At 38.6% G+C, this 16,157-nt stretch overlaps 1 protein-coding gene across 1 annotated transcript in view; it reads right to left on the reverse strand.

The window, feature by feature from the left end:
• The window catches only part of asic4a (acid sensing ion channel subunit family member 4a), a 157,711-nt gene that overhangs the window by 17,500 nt on the left and 124,054 nt on the right, over window positions 1–16,157 (reverse strand). The window contains exon 4 of the mRNA XM_088415941.1: window positions 483–627. Within this exon, the coding sequence (XP_088272067.1) occupies window positions 483–627 (145 nt within the window). The remainder of the gene's footprint in view (window positions 1–482; window positions 628–16,157) is intronic.

The following is a 16,157-nucleotide window of genomic DNA, read 5'->3' on the forward strand; positions in this document are numbered from 1 at the left end:
GCAAACAAGATCTCCGTTTAAAGCGTGAATCAAAGCAAAGCATTATTACAATGATCTCAAATTTCGCTGTAAAGGGATTTGATACCAGTATAGCGGAACCCCATTTGATTTGTTATGAGAATTCGCTTTTGAAATGTGACGTTTTTTCATTATTAAAAAGTCTTGGAGATCCATCTTGGCGATTCCATCATACTGTAGCTGTATTTCGATTATTTCTCATGGGATAAAATCAAACTTGCTGCAAATCGAAGTGAAGAAAGCCACGTGCAATGAATTATGTATGACTTCCCAGTGTTCACACGAATACTAAAAAATTTCAGTCAATAGATTTACATTTAGTATGCCCAAGTTTTCCCATTAGTTCACAAATTCTGCCTGGAATGATTGCAGTACATTTCCCCCCAAAATGATGAACATTATTATTTTATGGTAATTCGGCATCAGGCTGGAGCAAAATGGACAAAAAATGTTTACTGCCTTACTCGTTTCTCTCCATATTGGCAGATATTCATCCTGCTGGATATCCAGCATGATCTCCAGCCCGTTCCCCATTCCGCCTTGCTTGGTTTTTCTGGATGAGGTCTTGTTGCCATTGAAGGTGTAGCATTTCCCATATCTGGTGTAAACCTGCAAGAAAACACACGCCGACATGAGCGTGACAAATTCAAGGCGCTGCCTGTGACAAGCTGGAACCAAAGCCAGATTGAAATGAGTGCAGAACATAAATAAGTAAACTGACATTCTGTCTGCAGGTGAATGAATATCTCTCCTGAACGTTTAAATACAATTAATTAAGCTTTGATTGGACTGGTTGCCTTCATTGAATAGAATGTTCAATCAGAGGCCCGTAATTTCAAAAAAAGTTGGATTGTTACATTATGATTAGGAACAAACAGGGTTTCTACTTCTGGAGAGAAACGGGGGAAAAACATGGCAGTAAATTGCTGGAAAAGCAATCAGGTAAACTCATGTTCCCTCAAACTTTGATGTCAGCAAATAACAGTAAAATAAAACTGATGTTTCTGTGCTTGCTTGCACTGCATTTCTTTCTGTGTGTGTGTTTGTGTGTGTGTGTGTGTGTTCTCCTGCTTGCCAGCACCTTGTAGCTGTGTCCCCTGACAGAGGCCAGGACGCCATGGAGATAATAAATGGCTAGATTGTCACTTCTTATAGGTGCATATCATTTTATAAAGAGGGAATCATTATCCAGTCCCTCAAACAACTTCATTTCGGTTTAATCACAAGGCTGGCGTGATGAAATACCCAAAGGAGGGGCTCGTTGAATTTTAAAAGTTGATTTGCTGGACTGCGTACACAGATATATGCGTAACTACACGATAAGAATACGCCTGATATAAAAATGCACATCCAAGTGTCAAAACTCAGCTTGTGTGTCCGATGAATTAATCTTCCTTGAAGTGGTGTTGAATTTTATTGTAAAAAATTCGAAAATTCGAATCTTTAAGTTACTGCTTATCGAATGCACCCGTACTTTAACTTCGGAGAAAAAAAGAGTCTCTTATATTTGGGGAATTACGGTGAACTCCGTGTACAATATCAGTTTGCAATGTCGTCAAACACATAATCAAAGCTAAGTGTGTGTACATCCTGAAATTGTTTCAATGTGTTTTTCTTTTTAAACACAGCCAAGCTTTCCCCCAGACCATTATGTTGAATACAATCCGTTTTTTGTTTTGAACACAAAGTGACAAAACCTCTTTGCTGCAAACTGCCTTCATAACATGCAATAATAAGACCCATCTGCAAAAAGAAACAACAACAAAAAAAAGTAAAACAAAAGAATTGTTGATAGTGGTGCCAACCGCATCTCATTGAAATCTGTTTCTAATATTTTGGGCCAATCATAATCTTTGCTCTTAACACCACATTTCTCTCACCCTTATTCAGGGGCGTACAAAATGAGGGAAGACACTCGGCAGCCGCAAATGGCCTGCGGGACGTCCTTTGGACACCTCTTCCCTTAGAAGCTATGACGTTGTAAATATGGTATATACGGATACAGAAAGAACAGATAAACCGCACTGGACTATAAGCCGCAGGGTTCAAATCCTGAGAAAAAGGTATTGTCTTATAGTACGAAATTTACAAAAATTTAGTGGCCTGTGATTGTAACACGATGGAACCAGGGATGTAAACTACTCGAAGTAGAAGGTGCAGTGCTTTTTTTTGGGGGGTAGCATATTGATCTTAAACAAAGTTACATCTATGTTTGTACAGTATGACATTATTGCTACAACCTTGATTAAGAGAAAGCAACACAGAAAAGCTAAGGAACAAAAAACACATCGGTGAAGCATTGCCAATCACATTTCATTAGGATTTCCGGTGGTGGTTAAACCAAGGAGGTCAGAATTCATCCCACCTCTCCTCTTCTTCCTGGCTAAATAAGGCATTAATTACCACAGTGAATAAAATCCATTGTCTTCATTTAGTGAAGAAAACGCTGGCCGCTAATGAAAGTGTTGGAGAAGAGGATATGTCTTGGCAGGAGAGTCAACCAACAAGGCCCCAGAGACAAAAATAACAATCCGACGGACATATTCAAGAGTGCTGAAGACTCACACACATGGAAGCCCGTGTTCTGACTTTGAGATCAAACACATCCGTCAAATGAGCGCGTCGAGTTTAAATGAAGGTTCTTTTGCAAACCAACAAAAGCCTTATTTATTCACCAGTGTGTTTACTTCTGATAATAAATCGAGCAGAGTCGCAGGGTACGGTCCTCGCCGAAGCATATTCACAACTATGATTAGAGAAGGAAAAATGAACCATGTAACGTGGCTTTAGAGGGAGAAAAATATACTTTTTGCAGTAATTGCTTTGTGCCCTTTAAACAGAGTTCACAGTTTGTATAAAGGATGAGGGCAAATGTTTGCCTTCATAGGAAATGGATCCTTAGAACAAGATTCAAATAACTTCAGCATAATAACAGGCTCGGGATTTTCTCAGGTCCCTTCAATACATCTTTGCACTTATGGCGCCAAATCTTCCACACTACAGGGCGGACCTAAAAGCCTCCAATTTTCTCAAAAGCTGACAGTGTGCCTTATAATAAGGTGCGCCTTATACAATGCAATTTTTGGGGGACGGAAAAATAAAAACATTTAATTGCTGTGTAAATTCTTCCATTTTTACCTCTGCTTTTCAGTTAGAATTGCATTTTTTTTTGTTTTTACAAAAAAAATGTTTCTAACAGTTTGAAATTTTGATTGGTTTATACAGTATATGCTCCAATTATGAAGCATTTTACATGTGAACAAGGAGCTAAAAAATACAAATTTTTGCAAAAGAAAGCGCCATTTTAAAAAAAGTGTAAATAATTAGTACTAAAGTAATAGACAAGGTACTAATGCAATAGATTAGTTGATTAGTACCAGACATTTTTAGACCCTCCTGTGGCCAAACACTTGAAAAAACAATAAGAAAAAAATAAGTATAGAATTTTCTGCACTATAAGGTGCACCCAAAAATCTCCAATTTTCTCAAAAGCTGATAGTGCATCTTCTCATTTGGTGCGCCTTATACAGTTCATAAACTGAGAGATTTTTGGGGGACAAATCAATAAAATAACTTAATCGCCATGTACATTTTTCAATTTTTACCTTACTCTTGATTGTTTTTAACATTGATATAAAGTTCTAAACAGTCCCTTAAGGTAATCATGAGGTATTCTTTCCTCATTCTTCAGATAGTACTTTGCACAAATCATCTTTATTCTTAATTTCTAATTGTCTTTTAATACATTCTGACTGACTTATCTGATTGCTTTGTTGACGTTGCCTTGAGCGCAGCGCCATCTAGCGGTTGCATAACGCAACGCCAGCCAATTCTGTAGCTTCTATTCTATGCGCCCTATAATGCGGTGCACCTTATACATGTAAACACTTTTCGAATCGGCCATTCGTTGAAGGTGCGCCTTATAGTCCTAGTCACCTTATGCAGTCGTACAGAAAATACATATCCACGGAGGGTTGCACACATCACCAACTGCCCGTCAAAAGAATCCCAGAAGAATCCCTTGACAATGACAGGTTGATGAGAGCTGCAGTGCAGTGTGTCAGCAGTGGGCGTTCTAGCTTGACCCCCGTTTTGTTGCACCATCGGTGAGGGTGGTATTCTCTGTGGTGACACACTGCACGTTAATAGTTAACTCTGTTTACATGTGTTGTAGTTGCTGTAGTGATTCTCAGCGCAGCCAAAAGTGCCCCTGACCTTTCCTCATATGACTCATGAATGTCACAATATGTACGCGGTCACTTTCTATTAACAAGCTCCCTTCAGTTTCTCAACCAAAAAAATATATATTCAGGCAAACACATCCAACTTCCTTGGCTTTTGCAAGGGGAGTAAATGTTGTATTGACATACGGAAATGATTTACTCTTCGTGATGCCGAATGATAACTGAATAATACACTCACAAATGCTACACTGTATGGCCACAAATATTGTACAGTATATTTCAGAAACTGCCAAAGGAAGCAGAAGCAGTAATAGAGGTCCTGCATGTGAGCAAGGATGGACTCAGACGTTGGTTCAGTCTGCTCTCTTATCGATAAAAATGCCATTATAACCTCCGCCCTCTAGCTCATCCCGTTACGGTAATTATTGTAAGTGAGAATACAACCAATTCAAAAATGCACATCTGTGCGCGAAAACCCGTCCTCAAATGGTGTTGAAAAAAATCTAATTTTTAAGTCACCATTGAAAGAACGCACCCATACTTTTGTCCTTCATTTTTGGGGAAAAAAAGTGTGTCTTATAATTTTGGGGAAACACAGTGTGTATATATATATATATATATATATATATATATATATATATATATATATATATATATATATATATATATATTCACATTATATCATTTTTATATATTTAAATTATATTTGCGTTTGTCCGGTGAGTATAATTAGAAGTTGGAGCGGGAATCCCAAGATGACTAGTAAGAGTCTGACTGACATGTGCTGCTGGCTTGAAATGGTTTAATCTCAATTTGGCTGTTCCAGACTAGCCGAGGAGGTAAGCTTCACTTATCGCTGATCCCCTCAACCGTTCATTGACACACTTAAGCCCAGCAGGCGGACTTCCTCTGATAGAGCGGCCAACGGAGGTGAAGGAGGATTTTGCTTTGGAAACGCTGAAAAGTGGCACAGGCAAGCACCCGGGGTCTGCTTTCAGCACTGGAGGACACAGATATATTCGCAAGAGTCCCACTGAGACCATGCTAATGTCTTCCAATTATTTCGCTTCTTCAAGATTTTTTTTTTTTCGGGAGCTTCCAGTGTTTTTTATCTTGGCTTTTAAATCCAGCTTCATCCCTCCCATCAGCAAAATAAATGGAGCATTTTCTCATGTTACACGGGTTTTTCCCCAGTGGGGATTTAACACAATTGGTTACTGGCTGCTACAAATCCTGTAAAAATAGATCGTTTGTATTTTACCATGTACCGTAATTCCCCAAATATAAGACACACTTTTTTTTTCCAATCAACAATTGACAATTGTGTCGATTACCCGGGGTGTAATATTGGGGCGCAAGTGACCGAAACGACTCCGACATTTGTTTACTTAAATTCCTGGAGGCTATATTTTGTAAAACTGAAATGATACAAAAATATATAGCACAATTATAACACACTGTTATCCACAATACAAACAAATAAACTAAACACTTTTTCAACATAAAATCTACTTGCAAATATGCATGTCGCAGAAAAGATGATCAACACACAACTCACAAGCGATGATTTCGCGGGCACAAACCGCATGTGGAAGTCAGGTGAACATCGGGAGCTATCGAGCGGCTGTAAACATGAAATCTAGTGCGTTGTTCAGTTGATGTCGTCCCGGCCCCGTCAGCCGGAGATGCCATGCGATTGAATCGTAATTCTGCTTGGAATGAACTGAAATTAGATTAATTACTCAAAAACACCTGAACAGGGAGGCAAAACAACACAAACGCTAACCATCTCTTACAGGCCATGACAAGTTTACTAATTATCGTCTTTTGTCATATACACACAATCCGATCTTTATGGCAACATGAACTTAAGGTGCGTCACGAGGAAAAGGTGAAGCACATTAAACCGGCGGTGCGTTCACTGACCACTCATAATGTAGCAAAACTGAAACACACTTAACCAACAACAAATATATAATTTACGCATATAAACTCAAAAAATAGGAAGATTTTAGAGTTTAGGAAGATATTCATTCCGTTTTTCCATAGTCTTACAGTTAGTAGGTCTGATATATGAAAATATAGAAAATACCAGAATTTGACCCCACAATTAAGGGTGCGTCCTATATACAGGTGTGTCCTTTATTTGGAGAATTATGATGTTTAAAAAAAAAAAAAAAAAATCTGGTTATATCATGCTGCTCAGATGTTTCTGCAAAACAACCAAACATATAAATAAATGAGTTCACCATGACAAAGGATAAATCTTTAACAATTCAGTCGAGACAGTGTCTTCATTTCCCCCTTTACCTGCAACCGAAGAAAAACTAACATTTAAAAAAAAAAAAAAGACAATATGATGATGAGTTAAAATTCAAACGTAAGTTTTTGGGATTGCGCTGAAACACAAACGAGTCATCAAACTTGGAACAAATGAATGCAACTTTTTACATACGCCATAAAGATGCCCCCATTGTCCTGCTAGCTCCGCTTAAAAATTCAAACATCAGTTTATTCTAGCAGAGATTCATCATTAATACATGATGATCTTTGACGCATCCTCACTCGACAGCAGATGAGAAGATTTTGGGTTATATATGACATGAGTCTGCATCATACAGAAGGTGAAGCTCTGCATAATTCAAGTCAGTCCGGGACCGTTCTGTGTCATGGGATATTCATGACTTCTGAATAGACCCAAGTCATGGTCTTAGAAACGCTTGGATCACTTCCCCTTATCATTCTATGAGTTGGTAAAAAAAACAAAAAACAAAAAAAAAACATCCAGAGCAGTTGTGCAAATTGCTCGTTTTATTGTGCAATGAATATATCAACGGTGTCAATCAAAATAGAGCATAGGTATCTGTGTATGAACTGAATGCTTTCTGAGCACAGGAAAATAATCGTCCATTGTGTCAAGTACCTAAGAAAGTGTGGAACCGCCATTGTGGAGTGAACTAGGGCTACTTGAAACTCATTGCCATGAAGTGACCAAGTAATTCAAACACATTCTTTATGTTATTCAAACATTGGCTAAATGCTAAAAACATAGCATTTTTCTACACATTTTGTGACCAAAAATAGGCTGCATGATTTTCTGTTATTTTCTAAAACTGCCATGGTATGTTTTATTTTGTAATAGATCAGTCTGTTAATTTACATCCAGTCAATAAGCTTTTTCACAACAGAATATTGGCAACAATCAGGGTTTCAAATGACATTTAAATGGGCAATAACGCAAGGGGAAGAAAAAATGCAAATGCATCACGTTGCTGCTTACGAAGAAGCCTACCGTATTTTCCGCACTATAAGGCACACCTGGTTATATGGCGCACCTGCAATAAATGGCCTACTTTATTATGTTTTTCATACATAAGGTGCCCCGCATTATAAGGCGCACAGAATAGAAGATACAGCATTGGCTGGGGTTGAATCCACAAGATGGAGCTATGCTAAAGGGAATGTCAACAAAACAATTAGATAAATCAGTGAAAGCCATTATTCTTAATTTCTGATTGTCTTAACCATAGTCATAAAAATGATTGTGGAAAATATCTGAAAAATGGGAAAAGAAACCTCCTAGGGTTTGGTTAATTATTATTCAATTAAATATTAAACTTAAAGCTTTTTTAATCAAACTGCAACCAAAAAACTTAAAATATGTTCTTCAGTGCGTTTAAAAACAATTTCTGGATTCATTTATTAAAATCACGCTTTCTTTTACAAAAACTTGCGTTTTTTTGTGCCTTATCCCCATATAAATTGCTTCAAAATAGGAGCATATACAGCATATCAAATATTCAAATGATGTGTTAGAAAAAATTGAAATGTAAAAAAATACATTCATGACTGATATACAGGGGGCAAAATGGAAAAATTTACACGGTGATTAAGTCACCCGAAAAAATAAAACTTGAGGTTTATGCACTACATGAGGCGAAAATTGAAGGCTTTTGAGTGCGCCTTATACGATATTTTGAATACATTGCGATCTCCTTCGCATGGTACTCAAAATCAAACGCAACAAAGAGCCACACTTTTGGTACCTTTTATGTAAAAAAATTAAAAATTGGCCATTCAGTGAAGGTGCGCCTTATTGTGCGGAAAATACGGTACTGCTATCGGCTGCAGTTTTTTCGGCATATATTGCGCCTTATAACGCGGAAAATACGCTACTGCTATCGGCTGCAGTTTTATCGGCGTATATTGCGCCTTATAATGCGGAAAATAGAGTTTGCACTTTGTTGAGAGCAGGTCTTTCACTATCTTGAAAAGCTAACGCTTCCCCTTGATTCAGCTTTTTTAAATCTCTCAGTGCGCCGTGATTAAACTGTCTTGAAATAATCCTTCATCAAAAATCCAGCAGATTACTTTTATCGTGGCTCGACGCACCGAGATCCCACGCCGCGGCTGGTAAACACGAATCTACGGTGACCTTCACGAGCGCCCTGTCGTCTCACCGGGAGATCAGCATTTGGCCCCAAGACCGGCCCGACTTTGGCTAAGGGACAAATCCGAACATTAACCACAGTTTGAACGTTGACGCTCACTATGTTACTGTGCACGCATATTCCATCGTTCACGACACATCTGAGTGTTTCAATTTCACTGGTAGTTTCTCATAGGGCCATCCAAGCGAGCTCTATCATTTGCAATTAGCGGTTTGTCATCATTCCACCGCTGGGCGGAACAACACGCTTGATAAATGTGATCATTTCCTCAAATAGTCGTGACAAATGCAAACGGATGGGGAAACATTAGGGGAACCCCGAAGGGACTCGCTGATTAATAGGATGATCGTTCGCCGTGATGAATTTGGCAGCGTTCGCTCGGAGGGAGGTTTTCACGAAGAACTGCTGTAGCCATCTGACCGTTTCAAGTTGCGGACGTTCAACCGCAATACCGATCGGGGTGTCAATGTCGTTTTAGTGGACAGGTAAAAAAGTGCGATATACCTTAAGGACAATTAGTGGCAATTCCAATGCTCGTTTTACCTCTGAAAACTGTTGGGTCCCAGGGAATCGCAACACTAAAACACTTTGTGTCCCAACAGAAATGTCCCAAAATTGCACAAGAAAATGGACAAAGTAAGTCTAAGGTTCAAAAGCAAAACCAACAAAAGATATTCATTGATGTCACAGTAAAACTTTGAGTGTTTAGTTTAAATGTGCCTGTTTTGCTCCTCTTCTTGAGCTTCTGAAGCGTTTCATGTTCGCATTTTCATTTCCGGCAAATTGGTATCCTATTGTGTATTATTTGACTTGTCACTGACACTAAAAAAAGACAAATAAAACCTCAGCATTGTTTTGGGCCTGAGTGTAGCACTTTTGTAGAAGCCATTTTAGAAGGAGGAGGAGTATAATTTTTATACTTTACAAAATCATCTCGCGGGCCGCATCAAACCCATTTGCGGGCCAGAATCGGCCCGCGGGCCCTATGTTTGACCCATTCCATGGATTAAAAATGAAATCTGTTGTCAACCTGCGGGGCTTGTTCCACTCATCTCCGTGGGAGATGTGACTCATCCCCTGCCCTCTCTCTGGTCTCCTCCAACAGAGCATCAAAAAAAAGTTCAGCATCTAAGTCAGCGTGCGGCACAGCGAGCAAATCTCCCTCTCCTGCGCTCCCATTTTTGTGCCATGGACTTTTTCTGCCACTCACTCATGCACTCATCTAATGGATCACTGATAGAAGCTCCTGAAATAACAGGTTGGAAATGGACGGGCTCTCCAGCTCAATAAAGTGACTCACAAATAAAGCTTCCATACTTACAACTCTCAGAGATGCGTGGCAGCTTCCTGTGAATGCGGCCTGCACGAAATTCAATGCCGCGACCTCACCGGAGTGCTAAATGGGATTCGCAGCTCATAACAGAATGACACTAATTTATGCCAAAGAATTGGTACATTGAAATGTTCTAATAACAGAAATGTTCCTATCGAGTCAGGTTGTTACTATCGCTAATGTACATTTGAATTAATTACCCGATTTACTCTCAGCCCTACTTAGCCAAATGAAATCATACAGAATAATTCATCCATGTATTTTCTACACAGCTACAGTGGTACCTTGAGATATGACTTTTGACTACCAGTGGTTCTCAAATATTTTTTGCAAAGCCCCCTACCTCCAAGGAGGGGAAAAAAATGTTACTCCCCTCTATCGGCCGCAGCAACTATGAATGAGATTATTGTCCATGAAAATTGTTAATTTAATTTAATGTTTTAACAGCGTTTGACCAGGTTGCATCTTATTCTGAATCTAAAAAAAATAGTTTAATGTGCATCAAAGTACCTGAAAGAAAAAAAAATGTTAATCCTTATTCAAAATGGTAACATTTAAACTGTTTAATGTTGAGAAAACAAATACCGGTAAATGAATAAATCATCCATCCATCCATTTTCTACAGCAGTCTATCCTCACAAGGATCGCAGACTTGCAGACTTTTTTTTATCAAAATATAATCTCGATCACGATATTGGCTGCCAGGATGAATTAAACGATATTAACGTTACGTGTCAAATCAAGCACTTTGTCATCCTACCACTGGAGGGCAATGTTTCCCACATGCTTGCATGACAAAAGCCTCTGCTTTTCTCACCCACATTATTTACCAGTGTGAAATAGCGTTGTGATATACAGCGCCAGCTGTCGATTGAGACCAATTTTGGAAAATCTGCTACATAAAAAAATTGAATACATTCGGCTTGAAATGATCGAAAATGACATTTGACGACTATTGGTTAAAAATTGCTGAAAAGTCAATAATGTGCTTGTTACTAGGTCGGCTTTTTCATGCCATTTTTTGCGATGCTTTGGGTGAAGTTGTTTTAATTATTTATTTTAGATTATTATTATTAGTATCAAACCTTGTCACCTAGACATGTTTGGCCAATCATGATGACAAATCGTGATTAATATTCGCGATTTCAATATTGACCAAAATAATCGTGACTATTATTTTGGCCATAATTGTGCAATCCTAGTTAATGTTACCATGTAGAGAGATGTCACACGGTCAATAACTCGGGAGTCGACCGCGATGGACACATTGGGCCCCCATGCCCTGGGGCGCCCCAAGACTTTTGTCTTCTGTGTTTATGTCACTATCCAGACTCCATCTACGACACTGAGCAGATTGTTGTAGGCTCTCATTATTTATCCTGCTATGCTATTTCAGGGCGAGTGCGACTGTTTATTCCGCACGGCAGCTGTAGGCGATGGCACTGAAGAGGTTGTGGGTGCAATACATAGACATAGAATGTTTAAACAAACGTCTCTAAAGATAGCAAAGGAGACATTACCATTGGTGAGAAATGGGTGTTTCGCTTTGCACTTCACCTCAAGTTGCCCTTCGCTGTTTGATGAGGGTGTCAGAAGACAGGCAACCGGGAGAAAGCTGCAGCTGAATCATCCCGCTTTATGCACTTGTCTACCTTTTGACTTTCCTTGTCTGCGGTCATTCTCATATTCCCGTTTAATCAAGGTACCGCCGTCATTTACACAGGATTTCATTTTCCAAGCTTGCAATCACTCATCGCTCTCACTCTGGCATCTACAATATTTAAAAAAAAAAAAAAACTCCCCTGAAGAAAACATGATACACTTCCCGCAACACCCATTTTTATTTGTATTCATCAGAGCCAAGGCATCTACCGTGATTCTTCGTTTATTACGTGCACCAGATTGTCCAAAGAAAAAAAATGCTGGGCGTTTAACATTTTTTTGTGTTGGTCGTCATTGACACTCCCTTCGGTACGTGGACAGCCTATGTCTTAAAGTGATGATGACAATTTAAGACATAGCCATAAACTGGTCTCTACTGCCACCTACTGTCTTGAGGTGAAACACAAGTCAACAAAGAATTTTCTGTTTAATGACATAGTTTGACCGCCACTCAACGGAATGTTGCAAAAATTGCAGGAAAATCAATTTCATAAATCCTATTAAGATGCATCTCAAAAATTGTCATTATAATGGTTTGATATGGTCCAAAATTTGGACAATATTTTTGCACACAAAATCTCACACGACCTGTTGCAATCACATGTAAATGTCAGAATTGTTGCATTTTGAAATTTTACATCTTTTAATCATCTGCTGGAAATTTCAGCTCCCTAGTGGTTTTTTTATTGCTGCATTTTGAAATTTTACATCTTTTAATCATCTGCTGGAAATTTCAGCTCCCTAGTGTTTTTTTTTTTTTTTTACATTGATTCTTTTATGATATCGTAAAAATAAATAAATAAATACATTTAAGGAATTTCCATTATTTGTAAGTTAATGCCACAAGGGTTAAGGAATATATTGAAATGTAAACATGAGCACTATACATTCAAAACTTTTGGGGGATATGTCTTAAATGTGGATGAAACGTCTGGAGAGAAGAGGCCGATACGCTATCTATGCTCGACATTTATCAGTACAAAATATGGGAAAGCCTTCGGGGATGCGAGAGATATACAGACGCGCATAAATAATCCTGAATGCAAGGCGGAGTCGTGGAGCTGCGTTTCGAATATCAAATCAATAAAAAGAGTTTTGGCTTTCAACATCGGCTGTGCGCTGCACATTTGCTCGGTCCGGAGGTTCTGGGTTTGAATCTCGGCTCCCGTGGGGCGCGTGTGCTCGACCGAAGTTTCTAAATCATTCATAGTTTTTGATTGGACTGTAAATATTTGTTTTCTGCGATTAGCCGCTGATCTGTCCATGAAAACATTCGACTGAACGTTTGATCCCGACTGCTCTATTGGCATGCAACACTTGCTTCATTCACAAGATGGTGCAATAAGTGCACTTACTTATCAGGGCCGCCCCCCCAGAAACAATATTTGCCCGGAAAGCTTGGAACATTTATGAGCAAGGAGAGGAGGGGGGGGGGTCGTGTTTTTCATTGGACATGAATCATCCAAGCAAACAAGTCTGATAAAGGTTTTGCTCCGGGTTGTTAAAGAGCCTGTTTGGATCCAAAGCACATCTCACAGATCATTAGACAGAGCTGGACGGCAGAGCCGGATTCCGAGCAAGTTTGGCCCAAGGTTAAATGGCACCTATCTGGACTAATGACAGCCGCTGCACATGAATTAAAGGGCATGTAATTAAAAAGAGATCTTTGAGAATGGACTTTAAGATCTAACAGAAACAGAAACCCTTTCATGAGTGTTTTTTTTTTTCTTAAAGTAATTTCGTTTGCTCCTCAACCACCAATTAGACATTCGTGTGATTGTCCATTTTTTTTCAAAATATACAAAGATGGTTTATAATTAATTCAGGCACACATTCGGCTTTGCCAGTTAGCCTTAAATTTATGTTTTGTTGCTTTACTGGTTAAATGTGATCAAAAGTAATGTTAGAGGAAGAATCACTTGAATAGTTTGCGGATACTGATCCAACCTGCTTAATATAAAAATAACACTTGGTTTTACTTAATTGGAAGCATGTTTTTAATAGTGACATTCAAGAACAAAGTTTGTTTTTATTAAAAATAGACAGCATCCTTTTTGACTTTTAATTAGAAAAAATAGAGACGTTTCAGCGCTGAGAAAATTTGCGAGTCATTATGTTGAATTAAATGACATGTATTTTTGTTGTTTGAGCAAATAATAATTTTAGTAAAAATTAAACAAGGAAGAATTAAAGTCAAAAATGAAATACATTTAGTAAAAGCAATTTCTAAAATGAAGGCAGGCTTTTTTTTTTTGCAATGGCAAAAATCAACATTTAGAATCTTCATTGTTCATAGATGTAATAAAGGGATTTAGGAACTTCCTGCAACCAAATAATCAGGTGCAAATAATTACATACCGCCCTGTGTATTTTTTTTCACACTTATTCAAGCTACATAGATAAGGCTGTTAAACATTTTAAACTAAAAGTAGTGACTGCATTTGCTTGCATCTTGGAAATGCTCTCACGCATACATAAATCTTCATTTGAATACTTTCGCAATTCACTTCTTAGTGACGCATTGCAAAACGCCTGAAGAGGGAGGCAAACAACATAAACACAGCCAACCCCACAGGTCATGACAGTTGTTGATGCCGTAAGGCGGGAAAAATGCCGTAAAGAGGAGAACTTAGTATTCCACTTCATAAATTGAAGAAAACATAAGCCAGGGACGCCGTAACCTGGGGGTCCACTGTATTTTATTACTCATTGCTACGTATTAAGTTGCAGAGTTGTAATTTAAATCAGCAGGTCATAAAGTGGGGTCCGTGGACCCCTGGGGGTCCGTTGCCTGATTGCAGGAGGTCCATGAAATAATTTGGGTGTTTTGGAACTGATTTAGTTTGTCGTTTAAATTACAGATTTATGCCTAAATATATATATATATATATATATATGTGTGTGTGTGTGTAAGTTCAATTCATTTTATTTTATGCTAGATTGTGAAAGTATTAAAGACTCTTCAATAAAGCAGGCAAATCAACCAGTTTCATATATTTTTACAAATGTAATAATTTAGAAATTTGTTAAAATGTGTTTTATGTCTACAAGCCAGCAAAGCTAATGCTGTTTTTGACTTAATAATTGGCAGCAAACTTTTCGGGGGGAAGTTGACCCAATTTGTTTTAAGGAGTCGTGCAAGTTGCAATTTTCATTTTCTAAACTTCAGTCAAGTAACAAATATACTTGTTATCAAATTGAATATGTTGCTGGATAAAAAGGGCACTTATGTTTGGCTTAAGTGTTTTTTTTCCGTCAACATTTGCAATGGGGGTCCTTAGAAAATGTGCTTTCTAAAAGGGGTCTCTAATGCCAAAAAGTTTGAGAATGTCTCACTAGTGCCTCCAGCTGGCGAGCAGTTGTTACTACATGGGGTAATACCATAGTTTGAGCGTGTGTTCCTGTATTATTTGTCAAGTTACCTATGATATGAAGCGTAAACATACACTGTACAGCACCAACTAACTAATAGCTCCATTAGAAAAGTAGTTTGGATGTGATTACTTGACCGAAAATGTGCACACTGAGGTGCCAGCATCATTGCTCTCAATAAAAATGGTGTTTTTCCCATTACAGCCATTGTAAAAAGTTCATTAACAACACATACACATGTACAGACACACATCGTTATTGTGCCGTGTCATCAAAAGCCCCTCTGTTTTTGTTTAGGCTGAAACAACAAAAATAAAGGACGTCAATGAAGATAGTCGGCGAACAGAAGCGGCAGATTATTAAAAAGGAAGGGAGGAAAGCAACATTGTCTGCGCATTATAGATGGGTCCAATATTTGGCTCGGCCGAGTGGCGGCATGCCACTTGCCCAGATGTTTGGCATGTGGATTGTAGTTCTGCCAAATCAGAGTCCGGAGCACAGACAATGACAGCAGAAGCGCTTGAGAAAAATAAAGTGGAAGTCGTCAACAATTATTACTATTTTTTCCAACAATAAAGGTTCATGCATCCGTACTAGTCCAAACGGTGGATTAATATTGTGTTGCAGCAAAATTAACTTTTCCTTTTCCCCATCCAAGGGAGTGGCCATTTTGCCACTTTCTATCGATGAAAATGACATCACAGTCACTCAGGTAAGGATCAATCCCGACTCAGCTTGCAAATGTCACATGATCAGGCAGTGACTGCCAAACTGACTAGCGGTACACAATATTTCTCAAGTGGGTGCAGGAAACTTTTTTTTTTTTTTTTCTCAATTGAATATATTTATTAAGTACAGTTCAGTTGTATTTAACTTTTAAAAGCAATTCTCCAAGCCTCTTTGCCACTGGACCGGCTTTATGACGGACCTCTGGGCTGGCCAAGTCATTAGTGAACAGAACTACTACAAGGCCAATTTATGAAGTTATTATCGATATCTGGCATATATACGGCCGTGCTCTTTAATTTGATGCTGCTGTAAAACTTTTTCAAACGATGCATTTCCCATCAAAGCTCGGAAAGCAACTTGCCTTTATTCCAGGAGCTGTTAGAAGTTGATGACATGGTCTCCTCCCTT

Source organism: Hippichthys cyanospilos, chromosome 5 (genome assembly GCF_059441005.1).
Source record: "Hippichthys cyanospilos isolate Australia breed blue-spotted pipefish chromosome 5, RoL_Hcya_1.0, whole genome shotgun sequence".
NCBI lineage: Eukaryota > Metazoa > Chordata > Actinopteri > Syngnathiformes > Syngnathidae > Hippichthys > Hippichthys cyanospilos.